This window comes from Saccopteryx leptura, chromosome 2 (assembly GCF_036850995.1).
Source record: "Saccopteryx leptura isolate mSacLep1 chromosome 2, mSacLep1_pri_phased_curated, whole genome shotgun sequence".
NCBI classification, from domain to species: Eukaryota; Metazoa; Chordata; class Mammalia; order Chiroptera; family Emballonuridae; genus Saccopteryx; species Saccopteryx leptura.
This window is the reverse complement of record NC_089504.1, coordinates 299,704,120-299,724,492: the sequence shown is the minus strand read 5'-3', so window position 1 is coordinate 299,724,492 and position 20,373 is coordinate 299,704,120. Positions and strand designations below refer to the sequence as shown.

Genomic DNA, 20,373 nt, shown 5'->3' with positions numbered 1-20,373 from the left:
TTGTATATTGGTCTGTTTGTATCTCAAGGTACCACTGTATATCAAACTAAAAAGTTTTTGCACAGCAAAAGACACCATGAACAAAATAAAAAGACAACCCACACAATGGGAGAACATATTCTCCAATATGTCTGATAAGGGGTTAATAACCAAAATTTATAAAGAACTTCTAAAACTCAACACCAGAAAGGTAAACAATGCAATTTAAAAATGGGCAAAGAACTGAATAGACACATCTCCAAAGAGGACATACAAATGGCCAATAGGCATATGAAAAATGTTCAATGTCACTAACCATCAGAGAAATGCAAATTAAAACCACAATGAGATACCACCTCACACCAGTCAGAACGGCGCTCATCAACAAAACAACACATAATCAGTGCTGGAGAGGGTGTGGTGAAAAGGGGACCCTCCTGCACTGCTGGTGGGAATGCAGACTGGTGCAGCCACTGTGGAGAACTGTACGGGGGTTCCTCAAAAAATTAAAAATCAAACTGCTTTTTGACCCAGCTGTCTTACCTTTAGGAATATATCCTAAGAATACCAAATCACTGATTCGAAAGAAGATATACATCCTCATGTTTATTGCAGCATTGTTCACAATAGCTAAGATCTGGAAACAGCCCAAGTGTCCATCAGTGGATGAGTGGATTAAAAAGCAGTGGTACATAGACACAATGGAATACTATGTGACTATGAAAAAGAAAGAAATCTTACCTTTTGTGACAGCATGGATGGACCTGGAGATTATTATGCTAAGAGAAATAAACCAAGCAGAGAAAGACATATATCATATGATCTCACATATATGTGGAATCTAATGAACAAAGTAAACTGAGGAATGGAATAGAGGCAGAGGCAGGGTCACAGGGACCAGAGGGACAGCAGTCAGAGGGAAGGGGGATTAGGGGATGGGATCAGAGACAGTAAAGGGATTAGTGAAACTATAGATACATAACACAGAGATAGATAACAGGACAGCAAATCCTAGAGGGAAGGGGGGGGAGTTAGGGGAAGGGAGTAAAGGGGGTATAAAAAGGGACACTGGGATGGAGGTGAGAGAGTTATATTCAGTGGGACACTTGAATCCATGTAAACACAATAAATTAAAAATTAATAAATATTTTTTTAAATGTTAAAAAATGTTCAAAAGTTATGTTGCAGTTTTTACAGCCTCATTCCCTCAAACGACCATGCTTAAACACTTGCTGATTCTGCATCACCAAAGACCAAAGAAGCACTTCTTTCAGAGTCAGAAATTTTGCAAAAGAAAAAAAAACAAAAATAACCCTTCCTTCACTTCATTTCTTAACTCCTGCAAGTAGTGAAGTGTCCATCTCTCTTCCATCTCCTCTGAGTCACTGTTTTATCCATGAACAGTCTTCTGTCCCTGAACTATTTGTGCATTTGTTTAGGATGAGGAATGTCAACACAGCAAGCTTGCATGCTGATAGGAATGACCCAGAGGAGAGGCCACATGAGTGATGGGACGCAAAGTCTAGAGAATGACCCTCGCAAGTAGTAATCAATGCTTGAAAGGAAATAGTGTGTAAGAACTGAGGCTCAATTTATAAATGAGTAGAACTGAAAGCACTCAAATAAATACAAAAATCCAAGACACTATGTTCTTTGCTAAATTAAAGGATGTATTCACATCTGCCCATTTTTAATACATCTGGAATATGTCTTGTTCTTGATTGATATTATTAGTCTGCCTTTTACACACTCAACTTTCTGACTCTGACTGGAGCAGTCTCTCACCCAGGCTCCTGTAGAACTCTTAAAATGCACTTGTGGAAATCTAAACCCCTCAGACTTGTATCCTAATATAATATATTTTACATATGAAAGTATTTTTTTGGTCATTTTATAATTCTCATTAAGACATTTATAAATTTAGGTTGTTAACATTTCAGTTACCACATAATTCTAAGTTTTTTTCTTCCAAAAAAAGTCATAATTATTATTATAGATTGTAGGCAATTGGTCAAAACAATAGAAATATATTACAAATCTTATTGAATAATTTCTAAAATAAACAAGTAAAATTGAATTAAAAATGCACCCCTAAGATTAAGTATGCTTTTCTAATTCAATTATTTTGTATCTATTAAGAGAATACTACTTATTGCTAGAATGAGAAGGGCTTGGTATGAATATCTTTAATGTAAACATAGAGAAAACTTGTTCACAGAAACACATAGATAGGGAGGGAAGCATCTAGTTATAGCAACAGACTTAATTTTGTAATCTCCCTCCAGGGAATATGAAAACCAACATAGTGACTTCTCATGACATATTTCATTTTGTTAAAGACAGAAAACAATCTGAGTTTATTTACTTATTGCCTAGTGATTAGCATCCTTCACTTTGTCTAACAAAAACCTTATTTAAATTAGTCTTTTTTGGGGTTGATTTCGTTTGCATAATTTTTCCACCCTGGAGCAGTCATCACTGTAATATTATGGAGAGGTGAGAGGTAGGCCTTTCTTTCGAAGCACAGCGGGGTCTCCACAAACGAGGTGGCGAAGGAGAATCTGGTGTAGGGTGCTGTCTCAGCGAGCGAGCTCCAGTTTTAGCAAGGGAAAAGAGGAAGTTCCAGGCCTTGGTTTTTGACACTGTCCATGTGTTTGCGAATCCCTAAGACAGTCTCGATGGATCCCCTGAGGCACATGACACCCTGCTGGAGGGTCACAGCCCTGGATGTGTCTGGCCCTGAGGAGTACAGCTGCTGCCTGTCAGAGAGCTGAGGTGAAACAGGTGCTAGTGAACATTCTGGATGCTAGAAAGAAGTCTCCTTGGAGGTTTGGGTTTTTTTTTTTCCTTTCTGAGTTTATTAGAGTGACACCGGTTACCAAAATTATATAGACTTTGAGCACCCTGGCCAAGTAGCTCAGTTGGTTAGAGCATCGTCCCGACACACCAAGGTTGTGGGTTCAATTCCCAGTCAGGGTACAGACAAGACTCAACCAATGAATGCATAAATAAGTCGAACAACAAATCAGTGTCTCTCTCTCTTCCTCCCTCTCTCTAAAACCAATCAATATTTTTTAAATCATACTCCTTGGTGTTTTAAAGGAACATGATTTATGAAAAGAAATCTGATACTTAAAAATAGAAAAGAAAATTTGAGAAAGGAATAAAAATAACTAAATAACAAACCGAAGTACTGATGTAGGTTTTCATTGGGTACACACGTGGTATTTGGATATAATTCTGTGTTGTATTTGATAATAACCACTAACCTCAGCTAAGCTGACACTATGGGTCAGACATGGTGTGTCCCCCATGTACTGTTTTGTCTACGTTTATAGCAATCCTGAAGGTGATGCTCATTATCCCCATTTTACAGTTGAGGAATCTGATGGATTGGAACACAAGTCACTAGCCTACAGTTACACAGCCAGGAGGTAACCCATAGAGATTTCAGAGCCCGGAAGCCAGGCTGCCTATTCCCAGCATTACTTCCGCCAGGGTGCCTGGGACTGCTTTAGTTTAGGAATGTGTGTGGACCCTGAACCACAGAATAATGAATAATCTGTTTCTCCTTTCACGAAAAATGTGTTTGAAACTGTCACAATTTTCAAGCATATCTTAAATATCAATTCAAGACTTGAGCATCTACGTAGCCTAATTACCTTCTGGAAAAATAAAGAATATTTTTTATAACTTAAATTGCCTGGATCGAGAATAAATTTTATGTTAAATCAAATGATATAAGAACACAGATATGCTCATCATTTGTTTTAGCTCATTGAAAATTGGCTTCCTTTAGGGTGAACCATGAAAAAAACCCTGAATTAATTGGCTGAACCTGAATTTGGATAGTTTTTACATGTACCCTGTAATTAGATCAAAACTCCAATATTTAGATAAGTTTCATGCTTCTAGTGATATGAATAATTGTATTTATTTGTACTTAAAAACAACCCTAAGCTTTAAAGTATACATCACCTTTGGAAATTACATATGATTTAATCAGTTTTATCTTAAATATTTTAAATTCTCCTACATGTACAGCAGAGAATTGATCAGAAGCAAGGGATGAAAATTTACCAAAGGTTGTAAATAGCATAAAATTTTAATAATTTGCTCTGAACAGTAAAGCTCTGACCGCATTATATTGGACCTTCTCAGAGAGCCCGCACATTATTTGAGATATCTCTGTGGCATATAAAAGCCCACAGAGATTTAAGAGCAAAGAGCTAAAGTTAAAGTTGCAAGATTTTATCATTGGACCCTGTATGTATACATCTACTGGTTTTCTTTATAGAAATGTAATTGTTCAAAGCAGGTCAATACTATTTCCATTGCAGTTAAAACATGAGTATTCTTTAAGCCTTCAAAAAAATAAGTCCTGACAGCTGAGTAGGAAAACTGTTCATCTTTTATTGTCTAGAGTAGGAAATGACATTGAAATCTGCAAATAGTTTTAACAGGTAATATTTGTAACAGGCAGTTCAACAATCCAGGAACAAGGATGCATTGACAGAAGGATACCTGTCTGATATATCTATCCTCTCAAATGAGTAAGAAAGTAAAAGGGAAAAATATTGTTCATTTATGTTCCGGATTTTTTATGCAGGGTACCTATTCTAGGTCTTGTTAAGTTTCACGGTCAATCACAAAAGGAAAGGAAATACATTCATTATACAAATAATGGGTTCTGGCTGTACAATAAAGAAAATGATAGAGCAATTTGCCCACACTTACGAGGCTGTAGTGTTAAAGTCTGTTGAATCCATAAATGTATTACAAACCTCTGCTATATCCCTGCACCTGTCTCGTATCGCTTACTTTATACCTGTCTCTTACTGGTGTCCAAAAAAAAAAAAACCAAAACTCATCCTTTTATATGGGGTAGTTTAAATGGGCATTTAATTGTATTATTTAAAAGGTCATGATTTGGTATTCTAATTAAATATAATGCTAGTGAGCCCAACGCAGCGTCTTCTCATTGTGGTCCTGACTACTGACTTCTGATTTGCCTGCACCCAACCTCTTTCCCCTTCATTGCAGCTGGGGTCATCTGGATGAAGTCCAGTTCCAAGCACGTCATTCTTCCTGGACACGTGGGATGCGCCCTGTCACAGGAGGAAGTGAGAGCAACCACTTGTTCCCTCACTGGGCATAGGAAGGAGAACAGCAGGGAGAGAAAGTGAATGGGTAAAGAAACATCCAATTCCCAAGGCAGAACTTCTCAGGGCAGGGCCCGAGGCAGGGGATGGAGCACAGGAGGCCTAAGGTCCAGCAAATGCATAAGAACCGTGGAAACTGGTGAGCTGCTATGAGATCCGTCTCTCTCTCCACTTCCTCATTTCACAGGGCTCTGCCCCAGTCCCTTCCATCCGACCTGTCTCGGGAACTGGCAGCACTGTTCAGCTGCTGAACACTCATCTTCGAGCCATCTCTGTCTACCCTCCTCTTCAACTCATTACCAATCCTTGTGTCTACCTCCAAAAGGTATGTACTTAGCTCCTTTCAATGATCATTCCGCCAAGGGGCGCAAACCACCATCCTCCCCACACGGACGCCTGAATAGCCGCTGGCTTCTCTGCCTCCACTCATGAGCCTCTGCAACCCTGCTCCCTGCAGCTGCACAGTGGGCTTGAGTCAATCTGATCATACCAGTCCCGTCTGCTATCTCCCGCAGGGTGTCTCTGCCCATAGGAAGAAATCCAGATTCCTTACCCGCCTCTCCACCCTGTGTAATTTGTTATCTCTGGTCTCTCCTGCCCTTTCTCCACTACTCTCCGTCTGTCCGACAGGACACACTTCCCGTGCTGTTGATGTTCCGTGACGGTGCAAGGACTGTCCTGCCTCCAGGTGCTGGAATTGTCCATTTGCTGGGAATGTTTCTCCACTAGCTCCTCATACGACCTTTAATCTCATCCGTGAGTTACAGCTCAAATGTCATCTCCTCAGGGAGAGCTTTCTACTTCTCAGAAAGTGGGTGACCCAGTTACTTTGTACCCGTCATCCTGATTCATTTCACTCTTAGCTATATACTAAACAAGCTGTAATTGTCTGTGTTTGTTTATATATGTGTAATTAGTTCTTTACCTCATCTACCATTCCATAAAAACTCCACAAAGGCAGGGATTTTTATCTTGTTTATTACTAAATCACTGGAACCTAACATAATTTCTAGCATATAGAAAGTACCCAGTAAATACATGTAGAAGGATGGAAAACCTCACTTAACCCATTGAAAATTATTCCTATTTTACAGATAGAGGAAGTGGTTCAGAGAGGTAGAAAGACTTGCCCAAGGTTATACAGCCGGGATGAAGACTTTTATAGGGGACATCTGTTCCAAGTTCCTAGAGGTCATGCCGTGGAACTTTTCTCTCTAATCTTCTAGACTCTGCACTGTAGGTCCAGTGCTAGTGGCTTATTTCTTTCCCCTTTAAAGTAAAAGTACAAGTGGATATTTGCTTATTACCCAGACTGAAAGGCTATAATTATTGTCCTATTCATATTTTTTGAATCACATTTCTTTTTCACTTTAACAATTACTCCTTGAAAGCATGAAAATGAAATATAGTTCCTTAGCATAATGTTTTCCTCCTGTGACTTCTGAGTTTAGAATAATAATTTTACCTTCTGTGACTTGAATATGTATTATTTCCATAGTAGATTTGGCTAATCAAGCACATGGTGGTGGTGGGGGGTAATCTCATACTTTTCAAAGGAAAATAAAGTTTCAGGTAAAAATCATTTTGATACAGTACTTCTTTAAACAGGGAGGGCAGGCTGTGGTCCTGGGAACTAGTGGGTTCTGGAAGATAGGACAGAAGGCATGACCCAGCTGATGTCAAAGGGAAGCAATGGGTATATATACATATATGGCTAAGTGAAAGTATATTTACCATTGTGAAAATACAAAACACAAAGTTCACTTTTGTATTATTATTTGTTAATTCTTGTATTATCTTCCATATGAACAACTGCAAAGCTCCTTTTCAACTACCCTGTATAAATACTGGGAGATCTGGATTTCCTCTCGTGTTTTGTGTCCCTCTCTCCGAATATTCAAGACCTGCTTCATAGAGCTTCTAAGAACTGGTTTTGTAAGTGTGGTAGTAGCATTGAGGGGACAAGGTGTTACGGGACAAAGTGGATGAACTGGTGGGCACGGAGTGCTCCATAACAGTAAGTGGGGCCTCAGAGAACGACTGACTTATAAGCAGTTGCCTCACAGAGATAGAATTAACAAAAACAATGAACTGTGTGTCACTGTAGATATAGAATGCAGCATGATGTATGTGTGCAGAATCCTGAGAAAGATTTCATCTGTGTCTGCCTTAGTAGCACTCAGAAAAAATGAAAGACAAATTTTCAGTTCTATATCATAATATTAGGCCAATGACATAATTCAAAGAAATTCAGGCTTAATAGCTGATTTGATGTTCAGGTTGAAATCAAATAGAACTACACACAAAAGGTAACAGATAAAAGTAATGCATTTCCAGATGCTAGTCCTAACTTTACAGTAATTAAAGAAACCCAATGTATCACAAAATTGTTTGAAATAGAAAACAGTGTCCAGTGACTGACAAATGCTAAAAACATCTCAAATAATTTTGTGACCTAAGCTATTTAAATTGTACTGAAGATTTATTACCACTCATAATCTCTACTTAGAAATATAGCCTTCCTACTGCTAGCACGGATAATCAAGTAACATTTAAAAGGTATATATATATAATCCAATGAAAGAAAAAGGTCAAAGCTCAGCTGTTTAAGCATTTTTACCCATTTTAACTGTTGGGACAGTTCAGGCTATTGGTGCAATATCTAAAAAGGCCACTTGGGGGCAATACAGCGTTTTTGTTTTGCATTATCTCACAGCTATGTAGGTTTACTGGGTGTTGAAAGATTGCTGTTTCTTGCAAATTTGAAAACACCTTTTACTATATGGGAGGGAAAAGCCCGTATTTCATTTTAAATTTGCAATGCATAAATCACGTAAGACAAATGCAAGTCAGATTTTCTCCTGAAGGGAGCAAAAGTCTGTCTTCCTTTAGCAGACAAATCAATTTTATCTAGTTGGCACATTTAGGGATATCTTATACTTAGAATTTGTCACAGCCTTTAAAATAGAGCTCAAAGAATAAAGAAAACTGCTAATAGAAATTTTTAAAATGACAAATAGGTAATAAAGTTTTCAAATGTACTGGTGGAAAATTATTTTGCTTCCATATCAGAAAATAAATATGCAAATATCATCTATCTTCTCCACTGGGTAAAGGGGTTATTTTCATTGCTAATTATTATTTTCAGCAATTTGATGAGTGTAGTCTGTATTCCAAGCCACCTCCTCCTCTCACAACCCCCCTCCCTGACCCCGCCTACTGAGGACTAGGTATTGTAATAAGCACTGAAAGTTTGTTGCCTTTTTAAATAAAATTTTTAAAAACCATAATTTCTTTGAAGGATTTTAAACATATTTAATCAAATATATTTTCTTTTTTGTTCTCCTGATTCTTTGCTGATTTTATCTGATACTTGTCTCTCAACATATCTTCCTGTCCTCAGAAGATATTTCCCATTATTTCAGTGATGGAGAACTCTGGTGAACTTTGTGGTCAAAGTCCAGGAGTCAAGATTTATAAAATTAAACTCGGTAACTCTCTAGGTGTCTGCACAGAAGGGGAAACACTCAGGAAGTCTGCTGGGAGATTCTGTCCTGATTCACGGTCCCATTACCGAAAGCTCCACCTTAACAACCCCTCATTGTGGGGAGAGTAGCGAAGGAAGGGCTTCCAGCTGCTCTGTCTCTGAAAATCTTTCTGGTTTAGCAAGCTCATCTATTAAAGTAGTAATGAGAAACTCAAAATTACGATGGTGCTGTTCTCTGTGGACACTTAAAATATTGAAAACATTGCTAATATGGCTCTTTTTCACTATAAACGCCTGTTTACCTTATAAACGTGTGTTCGGCGAGGTGAACGGAAATCAGATCGACACTCCTGTCTGGGACAAGGGCAGCAAAAGGAAAAGCCTGCGGAGATTAACTTAGAACCATTTCTAGGACGTCCACAGGCCATCAACTCCTAGGCTCCAGTTTGGAAAAATAACACTTGCTCTTGGCACGTCTTCAGCTTGGCCCCTTCCTTGTCCCGCAAAGGTATCCACTAGATGGCGCCAGGGAGAAGTCGGCTTTGACCAAGACAGGTGAGGGAGGCGGAGCAAAGGACTAGGGAAATACACATCCTAAGAGCCGAAATACCCCTGAGTTGTCCCTTTTCCCATCTTTAAAGCATTCTGAAAGAATTCACTTACCGCTCTTGATTTCACACTTCCTGAAATTCCTTGTTTACTTTATAACCTACATTTTTTTCTGGATATATAATTAATAATTACCCATCAGTTTTTGTATTATTAAAGGAAATAATAATAGCAAAAACTGTTCATTCAAGTTTTACCTCATGTCACTGTAACACATTTTATATCTGAATGCGTGCATGTAATATATAATGCACACATTTCAGTTCATTCATTTGCATATATTTACCAGTTCACTGCATTAATTCTGAAGGGCTATGTTTGAATTTACATATCTTTTGTTACAGAACCTAATCTTAAATAATGTTTTTCTACGATAAAAGCTTTTAGAATGTTATAATTACTAAGATACCTTTAATAAAATGATGATGACAGATGACCATGCATTGATCAACATTTTTTGAGTGCCTGCCATGTTCCAGGCACTCTCCAAGGCGCTGGGCTTGTGGGAATGTTCCCTGTCGTTCTGAAACTTAGGGCCACACACTTCAACTATCATTTTTGATCGAATAAACATGATCAGAAATAACGAATAATTTTCTTCCTATTGAGGATAATAATTAAGGTTCAGCATTAAAAACTTAATAAATCCACAAATTACCAGACAAACCTTTTTATGGAAGATGGTTGGGAATGAATGAAATAAATAAATGAATGAGTGAAAAATTTTAAAATAAGAGACAAAGGTGTTATCAACAGTATCAAATTATTCTGCACTGATGTGATGCACTTTAAAATCATGTGCAGGCCCTGGCCGGTTGGCTCAGTGGTAGAGCATCAACCTGGTGTGTGGAAGTCCTGGGTTCGATTCCTGGACAGGGCACACAGGAGAAGTGCCCATCTGCTTCTTCACCCCACCCCTCTCCTTCCTCTCTATCTCTCTCTTCCTCTCCCACAGCCAAGGCTCCATTGGAAAAAAAAAAAAGTTGGCCTGGGTGCTGAGGATGGCTCCATAGCTTCTGCCTCAGGTTCTAGAATGGCTCCAGTTGCAGTAGAGCAAACCCCAGATGGTCAGAGCATTGCCCCCAGCAGGCTTGCCAGGTGGATCCCAGTCAGGTGCATGCAGGAGTCTGTCTCTCTGCCTCCCTGCTTCTCAGTTCAGAAAAATACAAAAATAAATAAAATAAAAAAATAAATAAAATCATGTGCAGCTTCCAAACAATTATTCTTTTTATAAAGCAAACCTATATCTGAAATAATAAAAGATAACCGTTTATTTATTTAATTTTATGCTGGTTATCTATGCTGGTTCTATTTATATAAAAGCATGCTTTAAAATGAACACCCTGATGCAATTTTTAAATTTAATCCAAGCAAGAGTAGATTAATTGATACATCTACTCATTTTGCAAACTCTCAGGAACAGACTTCTGTTCGTGTTCTTTTCACATCTGACACACATCCCCATGGCCTGCAGAAGGGCCCGATGCTTTGAGAGAAGGTCTTTTACAAGGTCTGCTCCACAGCCTGCAGTTATAGATGTGAAATGAAGATGAGGAGAAGAACACTTTCTAGGGTTGAAAACCATCCAGTAACTTTAAACTTGATTCCAAAAACATTACTCATTTTTACCTTGGGAATATACAGTGTGTCCGTAAAGTCATGGTGCACTTTTGACTGGTCACAGGAAAGCAACAAAAGACAATAGAAATGTGAAATCTGCACCAAATAAAAGAAAAACCCTCCCAGTTTCTGTAGGATGATGTGGCAGCATGTGTGCGTGTGCAGATGATGACATAACACCATGTATACAGTGGAGCAGCCCATGGCCATGCCAGTCGAGATGTGGATGGTACAGAGGAAAGTTCAGTGTGTTCTGTGTCTTGCTAAATTCGAATCTGTGACCAAAGTGCAACATGAATATCGGCACGTTTATAACAAAGCACCATCACATAGGAATAACATTACTCAGTAGGATAAGCAGTTGAAGGAAACCAGCAGTTTGGTGGAGAAACCCCGTTCTGGTAGGCCATCAGTCAGTGACGAGTTTGTAGAGGCTATATGGGATAGCTACCTAAGGAGCCCTAAAAAATCTGTGCGTGAGCCCACATCGAACTGCACTGAATAGGTATGAAACTGGGAGAGTTTTCTTTTTATTTGGTGCAGATTTCACATTTCTATCATCTTTTGTTGCTTTCCTGTGACCCGTCAAAAGTGCACCATGACTTTACGGACACACTGTATGTGCTATCTTGTTGCAGCTATGATGAACTACTCAGAGACCAGATGACATGCTCTGAGGGGCTGAGGGGAGGCAGCAGTCCCGGTTGGCAGATCAGAGGACTGGAGCCCTGTCCCCAGCCTTATTCAGATATTTATTAGCAGTACAAATAACTCAAGGTAGCAGACAGCAGAAGTTTTCAGGGGTGAAGTAAAGGACAAAGAACATGCTGACTTCTAATCTCTGTTCTGAGACCCTAAACATTTCTGTTACTAAATCTCATCCTTCCGTTTTGCTATTTCCAGCACTCACTGTTTCCAGTACAGCTCAGAGAGGCCCCTGGACTCTTATCCACTCACGGCTTTTGCCCTACAGTGCCTCGCTGTCTCTGATTCTTCATAGCATATTCCTACACCATCCCACCTGACGTAACGAAAGGCTTTGCATAAATACTGATCACAAATGAGGCTAATTTCATCCCTACCACATGTCATGTTTCCAAAACTGAGTAAGAGATATATGCATTCTTTAAAAAGGGTCCTTGTAAATAACAGCACCTCCCGCTTGGCTGAGGTTCATCCTCTCTGTGTGCATTTGCTGACCACATCAACACAAGAGACTGTGCAGGCCCTGGAAAGGGACAGTCCCCAAAGGCCAATGCTGTGGTGGCAGACAGCTGGCAAGGTAGAGCCCAGCCTAGGCAGGAGCAGGTTTTAATTTGGGTTTCCAATGAAAGTGAAGATGACTCTCACAGACGCCAACCTGAGAAAAGGCTGCAAGGCCTCATGTTTCCCCCTTTCTGTCGAAGTGGCCCTGCCAAGACATTCTGATGATGACATCTGTCTATCACACTTACGGAAAAGGCAGTGGGAGATCACTGTGAATGCAGGGGCTGAATTAGACAGGGATCAAATACACTTGGGAAAATTCTTCACATGATGAAATGTTTAAAAGTGATCTTCAATTGAATTCAATCCAAGACGCATTTATCAAGAACTGATTATATCCAAGGAATCATCTTCATGTAACTTTTGAATCCTGAATATCAGCAAATGAACATCTTTCAATGTGGGATGGTTGATCAAACAATGAATTCATTTTATGTTTCAACTAGATAATATAAGGCTTTTCATAGATCTTGCTGCTAGATGTCACAAAGCATGCTAACAATACATTTTCATCAAACCAGTCAGCTGTGATCACAGGTATAAAGACTCTTCAGATGTCAAAAACTAGTTATAGATATGAAAGTTTCCTCTCTACTGAGCACTTTACAATGGATGAAGGGATAACCTGCAACTTTTTATTCTAAGAACCAAATTTTAATATATAACATTTCCTGCAGTTAATCTATGGGACCTGTGTATGAAGAAAGCCATGGATGCATTTGACCAAAAGTTATAGTTGGAATGGTGATGGAAGAGTTGTGAATTCATCAGTATAACTGGGGTGTCTTATGATTGAAGTGAGAACTTCATAAAGGAAGAAATGTTTGAATAAAATATCACTTAAATTATTTTTATTATATTTACCAAGAAAATGACACTGCCTTAGCAGCAAAAATGGCTGTGCATGGCATGGTACATGAAAAGATGCTCTACATCATTCATCATTGGGAAGTGAAAGTTCAGACTGCAATGGGGTACCGGCTCACAACTGTTAGAACGGCCATTATCAAAAAGACAAGAAATAGCAAGTGCTGGTGAGGATGTGGAGAAAAAGGACCCCTTGTGCATTGTTGGTGCAGCCACTGTGGAAAACAGTATGGAGGACCCTCAAAAAATTAAAAAGTAGAACTACCATATGATCCAGCAATTACACTTCTGGGTAATCTATTGGAAGAAAACAAAAAACACTAATTTGAAAAAATACATTTACCCTATGTTCATCGTAGCATTATTTACAACAGCCAAGATATGGAAACAACTTAAGTGCTTATCACTGGATGAGTAGATTAAAAAAACTGAAATATATATATTTGCATAAAATATGGTTAGACCTTGAGGACATTATGCTTGAGATACGAACAGACCAACATACGCATTTTTAAGTTTTGAGCTGCAACTCGGTTTATATTTTTGTTCGAGATCCAAGTGAAATTCTGAAATACGAGTTGTGATTCGGGAAGCTGCCGCTAGTTGGGGCGTTGGTGCACGAGTCCAGTGTTGGCAGTTTGATATACGAGTTGATTGACTTACGAGCTTGGTTACAGAAAGAACTAAATTTGTATCTCAAGGTACCACTGTACTATGTGATTTCTTTTATATGTGGAATCTAAAAATAGGTAAATAAATAAACACAATAATATAGATACAGAGAACAGGCTGGTGGTTTCCAGAGGTGGGCAGTGGGTTGAGCTGGAAAAAAAAAAAAGGGTAACATTTTTGCTGTTTGTTTGTTTAAATAAATTGAATAAAAAATAAAATACTATGGAAAGATCTCTAAGATATATTTTAAGTGATAACAGCAAGACACAGATCAGTGTACATAGTTTACTACCATTTGGGTAAAGAAAAAAAATGAGGAGGGAAGAGTATCTAACTAAAATTTTTGATCAAATAATATAGTAATCAGATATTTCATTTACTATTAATATTCTTTCCCTTGTTCTAGCTTACTCCCCTTTCAAATTTGAAATCCTTTGGAAACATCTAACACTTAAATTTTAAATGATTTACAGAAGGAAATTTTAAATGATTACAGAAGGAAATTTTAGAAAAATTTAGTTTACAAATAGAGTTTAAATTTTCTATTATTCATTAGTTCTCAAATTTACTTTTCTTGATATTTTCAACTCTCTCCAAAGCTTTAGCAGATAAAGCATCTAGCAGCAGACCTAATTGGAAATGAGTGAGCTAATAGTTCTGTTATTACTTTCATACCTCCTTTAGTTGCCAGAATATTCTATAAATGGCACGGATAGCCAGATTAGTGGGCTTGCCTAACTATACAGTGCATAAAACACTACTGTTTTAACTAAGTAATTTAGCCTTTGACTTAGCACTCAGGACACACATGCACACATTGTGTTCTCTGGAATTGAAGGGCAGTGCTTAATAGAACTTGGATGCTACATGATTCTTTTTTTTTTTTTTTTGTATTTTTCTGAAGTTGGAAACGGGGAGGCAGTCAGACAGACTCCCGCATGTGCCTGACCGGGATCCACCTGGCATGCCCACCAGAGGGCGATGCTCTGCCCATCTGGGGTGTTCCTCTGTTGCAACCAGAGCCATTCTAGCACCTGAGGCAGAGGCCATGGAGCCATCCCCAGCGCCCGGGCCAACTTTGTTCCAATGGAGCCTTGGCTGTGGAAGGGGAAGAGAGAGACAGAGAGGAAGGAGAGGGGGAGGGGTGGAAAAGCAGACGGGCATTTCTCCTGTGTGCCCTGGCTGGGAATCAAACCCGGGACTCCTGCATGCCAGGCCGACGCTCCTACATGATTCATCTTTAAGGTGAGGTTTCGGTCTTCTCTTCTACATTAGCATTAAGAACTGTTTCTTTGTATTTTTTTCACATCTAAAAATATCAAGAGGAAGCAATGTTTTGGAGAATGGTACTGATTTAACACCTAAGTATTATCTATTTGTTATAACTGAAGCCATAAGTATGTCAGTTGAAGGGTAAATAAATAGTCTCTTTTTTCTGAAATCTACCTGTAGCATTTAGTATAACTTTGACCTCATCAGGAACAATTGCTCTCTGGCACATTAACCCAGGAAGCCCCACCACCTCCCTGTGAGAGCAGGTAACTGTTGTCCAGAACAACCAAGCAAGATCTTGAGTAGACAAGTCCCAGAGAGGGGATGGAGATGACAAGAACTGCAGGCTTGCCTGCGCTACGACTGCAGCTTGCACTTGTCTGCAGGCACAACAGAGGTAGGAATGGGAAAGAAAACAGTGAATAGAGCATGAAAACAAAGCAATCAGATCACAGAGAGCGTTCTTTTCATGACTTAACTCTAGGAACTTGTAATGCTGGTGGCCAAGGCCAGGCAGGTCCACATTGGATTGGAGCAGACATAGAGAAACCGTAGAGCCGGAAAGCGTTGGTCATTCCTGTTTAATAGAGTCTCCCAACGGTGGACAGGCACAGAGGCAGGGGAAACTGCTTCTCATGGCAGCAGGTGAACAAACAGCAAAAATGGCCCCTTGCAGTGGCGGGCAGGCAATCCGCAATCCCCCTGAGGGCAAGCACCGGTAGCCTTGTATAGGCTATGCACACATGGCTCTGCCACGTGCTCACACACTAATCAGGCAAAGTGCAAGCGAGCAAGCCTAATACAGCTGTTTCCCAACAGAACTCCACAGAAACTATCACTAAAATGCATATCATTTCTACCAGTCACTGCTACTGTGGTTGGGGAAGTAGTAAAAAAGAAACAAAACAAAAACTTTAATAAACTTTAAGTACCTAGAAGCTTCAGGATTTTCATCAAGATGGTGAACTAGCACAGATGAAACACAAGCAAAGCATCGATTTAACAAAAGTACAGATAATAAAAACCTGTTTGAAGGGATTCAGAAAGCGGTTTGAGCTGACCAGCCAGTGGTGGCCATGGACAGGGGCAACTTGGGGTGGGTTGTTGCTGAGGCTCCTTTAAGGGGACAGGCTGGAGGAACGGACATGTGTTCCCCTCCTGCCTTCCCCGGTCACCCCCTCGGACACTCCCTGCCTGCTCCTTCCCTGTTGAGGACACAGAGTTCACCTGCTCAGGTCAGGCGTTGATGAGATGTGCGAGAGTACATTCACACTCCCGCCACCCTATTTTCTCTTAAATTCGAGTCTGATGGGTTATAACAGAGGGAATTGCCTCCTCCTGGGTCTGTTCTTCTTAAGAGTTTAGGGGATGAAATTCTGACCAGAGAAATCATGTCATATCTGTCCTCTGAGCAATTATTTCTCTAGAATCGAAAACGCCTGAAAATTTATCAAATATTTCATCACTAGACTTTTCTTTTCAACTGAATTAGCCTGAATGACCTTTTATAACTAAACTTTTCAGGGCTATTATTAAGTTCTTCCCTGAAAACTCTCTCATCATTCTTTCCACCATGGCTCACTGCTGTGTTAAGAACGCCTGAGAGCTTTGTGTTTCACTCTGCAAATATTCCACAGTGACCGTTAAAACAAAATAGGCAGTTTGCTTCCAAGGAATGAAGCAAAACCATAAGGGAAAAATTATTATATTTTTATTTGTTGCATTGATTATATTTTTTCTTGAACACAGGAAAGGCAAGAAAAACAGAAGACAGCTGAGAACTAGTTTGAGGATAAGTCAAAGAACTGAACTAAAATGATGAATTGAGGAGAAAAAAGATGTAGCCTTTGTGACCCCTATTGAATGAAGTTGCTTCAAGTTCATTTGTGAACTCACATCTATTAAATGAAAATCTCCACTTGTAGCAGTGACATGATGCAATCTTTGTTCAAGGGGATTTGGTCATCATAAAGGCTGGACTAGGGCAGCCCAACTCACGTCACTTCCCTTCAGCATACTTTGTGTGAAATAACGTCTTTGATGGAAGTTTTACCTTGACGGTGAAGCGTTTTTTCTTTGGTGGAGTCCAAACCATGCCCGTTGAATGAATGAAAGCACGCAAAGGGGTTAAGGAAGTCACCAACACATATGCTTTCAGAATCACAGAGAGATCTTCGGCTCTAAAGATTGTTTCCTGTGGAGCAAGGACTGTTGTTTGATTCCTAAAAAACAAAACAACACAGTCAATGTCCCACAATGTCAGGTGAGTATGTAATTTGTAAATTACTACAAAGCTTTGTACACTCATCTATCCTTTGTTGGACTCCGGCCTTCAGTGTTTGGGTTTCCTTCAACAATTATACTATTAGCATCATTACCAGGATATCACAGAGATAGAGAAAAGGGATCAAATTAATGAGTTCTCCACTCAGGAAGGTTTAATCAAAATATTTTTAGAAAGAAGTTACAAAAATAGTACCTAAATTAAAGTTTAATGATTTAAAAATTTTAAATTAGTTACTTATAGTAAAAAAAAAAAAGTGGTAGAAATTATAGTTTAGGAAACAGTGAACACCTGAAATTTTCCAGCTTTGCCCTTGCCTGCCCTGACTCTGTCTTTTCCTCGACAAAGAAAGATGTTAAGTTTCTCAATAGTGGTCAGGTCACCAAAAATATGCAAAAAACTTTTTCTGCTAGTTTGTTTCTATCTAATAACCCTCACCACTAACAATTAGGAGTTAATATAAGGCATGAAATATCAGGAGAATACTTTAGTCTACAAAGGAAAATAACACTAATGCTTTATGATGAAACAACTATACTTTCCTCAGTTTTGGTAGCAACATGTGTAACTGTTTTCTTTTCTGCACCATATTTCTATATTTAAAATGTCTCTGCTTGATCAATGAGAAGATTGTGCTATTTCAACTTCTGAAGTCTAGGTAAGCAAACCATGCATATGATTCTTCAATAAATACTATTAACTGTGGAAATACTACCTGATACTTATAAAATTAAATGAGGAAATATATTTGCAACTTGAATAAGATAATCAAAATATCTTAATTAATCTACTTTACAGACTCTTTTCCCTGGAGGAAATGTGAAGAATGTGGTACCTACCCCAAGTTGTTTCTTAGGTCCTGGGAAACATAAAAAAAACAAAACAAAACAAAAAAAAAACCTAAAAAAAAATCCATTCGGCCATCTTCACAGACTAAGTCAATGCCACTTGAGTATAAAATGGAAGTTAAAATATTATAGTTTCACATTTTCAAGATTTTAAATTCAATTTACATTTATGTGACTTTCTAGCTAAGAGTCCTATTTACTCAAATGTTTATTCTATGGCAGGCAAGGTTTGAATTAGTCTGGAAGAAAATCATTGATGGCATTCTTTATTAAAAAAAGATAGCCAGGCCCTGGCTGGTTGGCTCAGCGGTAGAGCGTCAGCCTAGCGTGCGGAGGACCCGGGTTCAATTCCCGGCCAGGGCACACAGGAGAAGCGCCCATTTGCTTCTCCACCCCTCCGCCGCACCTTCCTCTCTGTCTCTCTCTTCCCCTCCCGCAGCCAAGGCTCCATTGGAGCAAAGATGGCCCGGGCGCTGGGGATGGCTCTGTGGCCTCTGCCCCAGGCACTAGAGTGGCTCTGGTCGCAACATGGCGATGCCCAGTATGGGCAGAGCATCGCCCCCTGGTGGGCAGAGCATCGCCCCCATGGTGGGCGTGCCGGGTAGATCCCGGTCGGGCGCATGCAGGAGTCTGTCTGACTATCTCTCCCTGTTTCCAGCTTCAGAAAAAAAAAAAAAAGATAGCCAAAATGTATGCGACAGATCTAAGAATTCAAACATGCAAAACTCGTTAGGTCTGTTCACTTTTCTCTTGTTAGCGGTCTCATAAAATGCACACTGGATATAACCATTCAAATGATTCACTTACAGCTGTTCATGTCTCCAGGCCCACGGTTTCCACATATGTGGCCTCGCTGTTTTGGGAAGGTGACTCCAAGTACTGCGCTTGAATTGTGTGCTCTGGTTCAAACACACAGAGGGGCTCACCAGAAGTCGCAGTTCTGAAAGGATTCAGAAGAGCACAAGACAGTCATTCTATTCTTCCTTCTGTAATTGCTTCCCAAACAGAGTCAGCTGTGCTGAACTACCTTCAGCCGGTAGCATGTTATTCTGCCACAGATTAGGAAAACAAGTGCAATAACTGATTTCAATTTTTCTTGCTTAAAAAGGGTGAGAAAGACATGATGTCTCCAACTGCCTTGCACCAAGAAGCTCTATCTGCCACAGATCTAAGAGAGAACAGTCTCAGCAGGAAGGTAGCTGCAAAGCTGCACTTGTTTTCAATGGGAATATTATGTAGACAATTTGAATTGGTTTCCTGACAATGCAGTCCTTTGTATGCTAGGATTTGTCAAGATCTAACAACAGTGCTTTATTATATATTTTGTAAGATGTTATTTGTTGGGTTTTTAAATTATATAAAAGTAAAGTCCAATAATAGTGACTTCAAAACTCTGATATTGATATTTTTTTAAAAATAGATGTGTGTACGTAATCTTTAAAATATCAAGGTGTACATTCAGAAAGCAATCAAATGAAAAAGCATCTAGTGATCACTCCCATCTAGGACCTCTCCCCTTTAAGTCAAAGCCAAAGCTTACATATTCACGTTACCATCTAGATAAGCAGAAAATTGTACATGCTAAGATGAATCATCAGTAAGAGGCACATGATTCTTCAATATATAAATGGAAATAAATGTCAATATGTCTATGCAAACCTATTTATGTAGATACAGATGGACCCCAATTTATGATTTTTCGACTTGATGATGGTGCGAAAGAAATACGCATTCAGTAGAAACCATACTCTGAATATTTTTCTTCTTTTCCAAGTGACAAGAGGGGAGATAGGAGACAACTCCCATATGCACCCCGACTGGAATCCACCTAGCAATCCTGTCTGGGGCAGATGCTCTGCCCTTCTAGGGCATGCTTACAACCAACCTATTTTTAGCACCTGAAGTGGAGGTTCCATGGAGCCATCCTTAGTGCCGGGGGGCCAATGTGCTCCAACCAATCGAGCCATGGCTGTGGGAGGGGAAGAAAGAAAGAAAGGGGAGGTTGGAGAAGTAGATGGTCGCTTCTCCTGTGTGACCTGACCAGGAATTGAACCCAGGACATCCACATGCTGAGCTAATGTTCTACCACTGAGCCAACCAGCCATTTTGAACCTTGATCTTTGCCCAGGCTAGAGGTATGAGATACAATATCTTCTGTGATGCCGAGCAGTGACAACAACCTGCAGCTGCAAATCAGCCCCACCATCACAGCACTCTAAACAACCAATAAATACTCTATAGTGTATTCATTGTGTTAGATGATTTTGCCCAATTACTTTAGGCTAATGTAAGTGTTCTTAGCACATT

General features: G+C 39.5%; 1 protein-coding gene across 1 annotated transcript in view; it reads right to left on the bottom strand.

The window, feature by feature from the left end:
• Positions 1 to 20,373, bottom strand: part of CPED1 (cadherin like and PC-esterase domain containing 1) — a 316,192-nt gene that overhangs the window by 182,400 nt on the left and 113,419 nt on the right. The window contains exons 5-6 of the mRNA XM_066362558.1: positions 18,874 to 19,006; positions 16,988 to 17,156 (exon numbers count right to left, since the gene is read on the bottom strand). Of these exons, the coding sequence (XP_066218655.1) occupies positions 16,988 to 17,156; positions 18,874 to 19,006 (302 nt within the window). The remainder of the gene's footprint in view (positions 1 to 16,987; positions 17,157 to 18,873; positions 19,007 to 20,373) is intronic.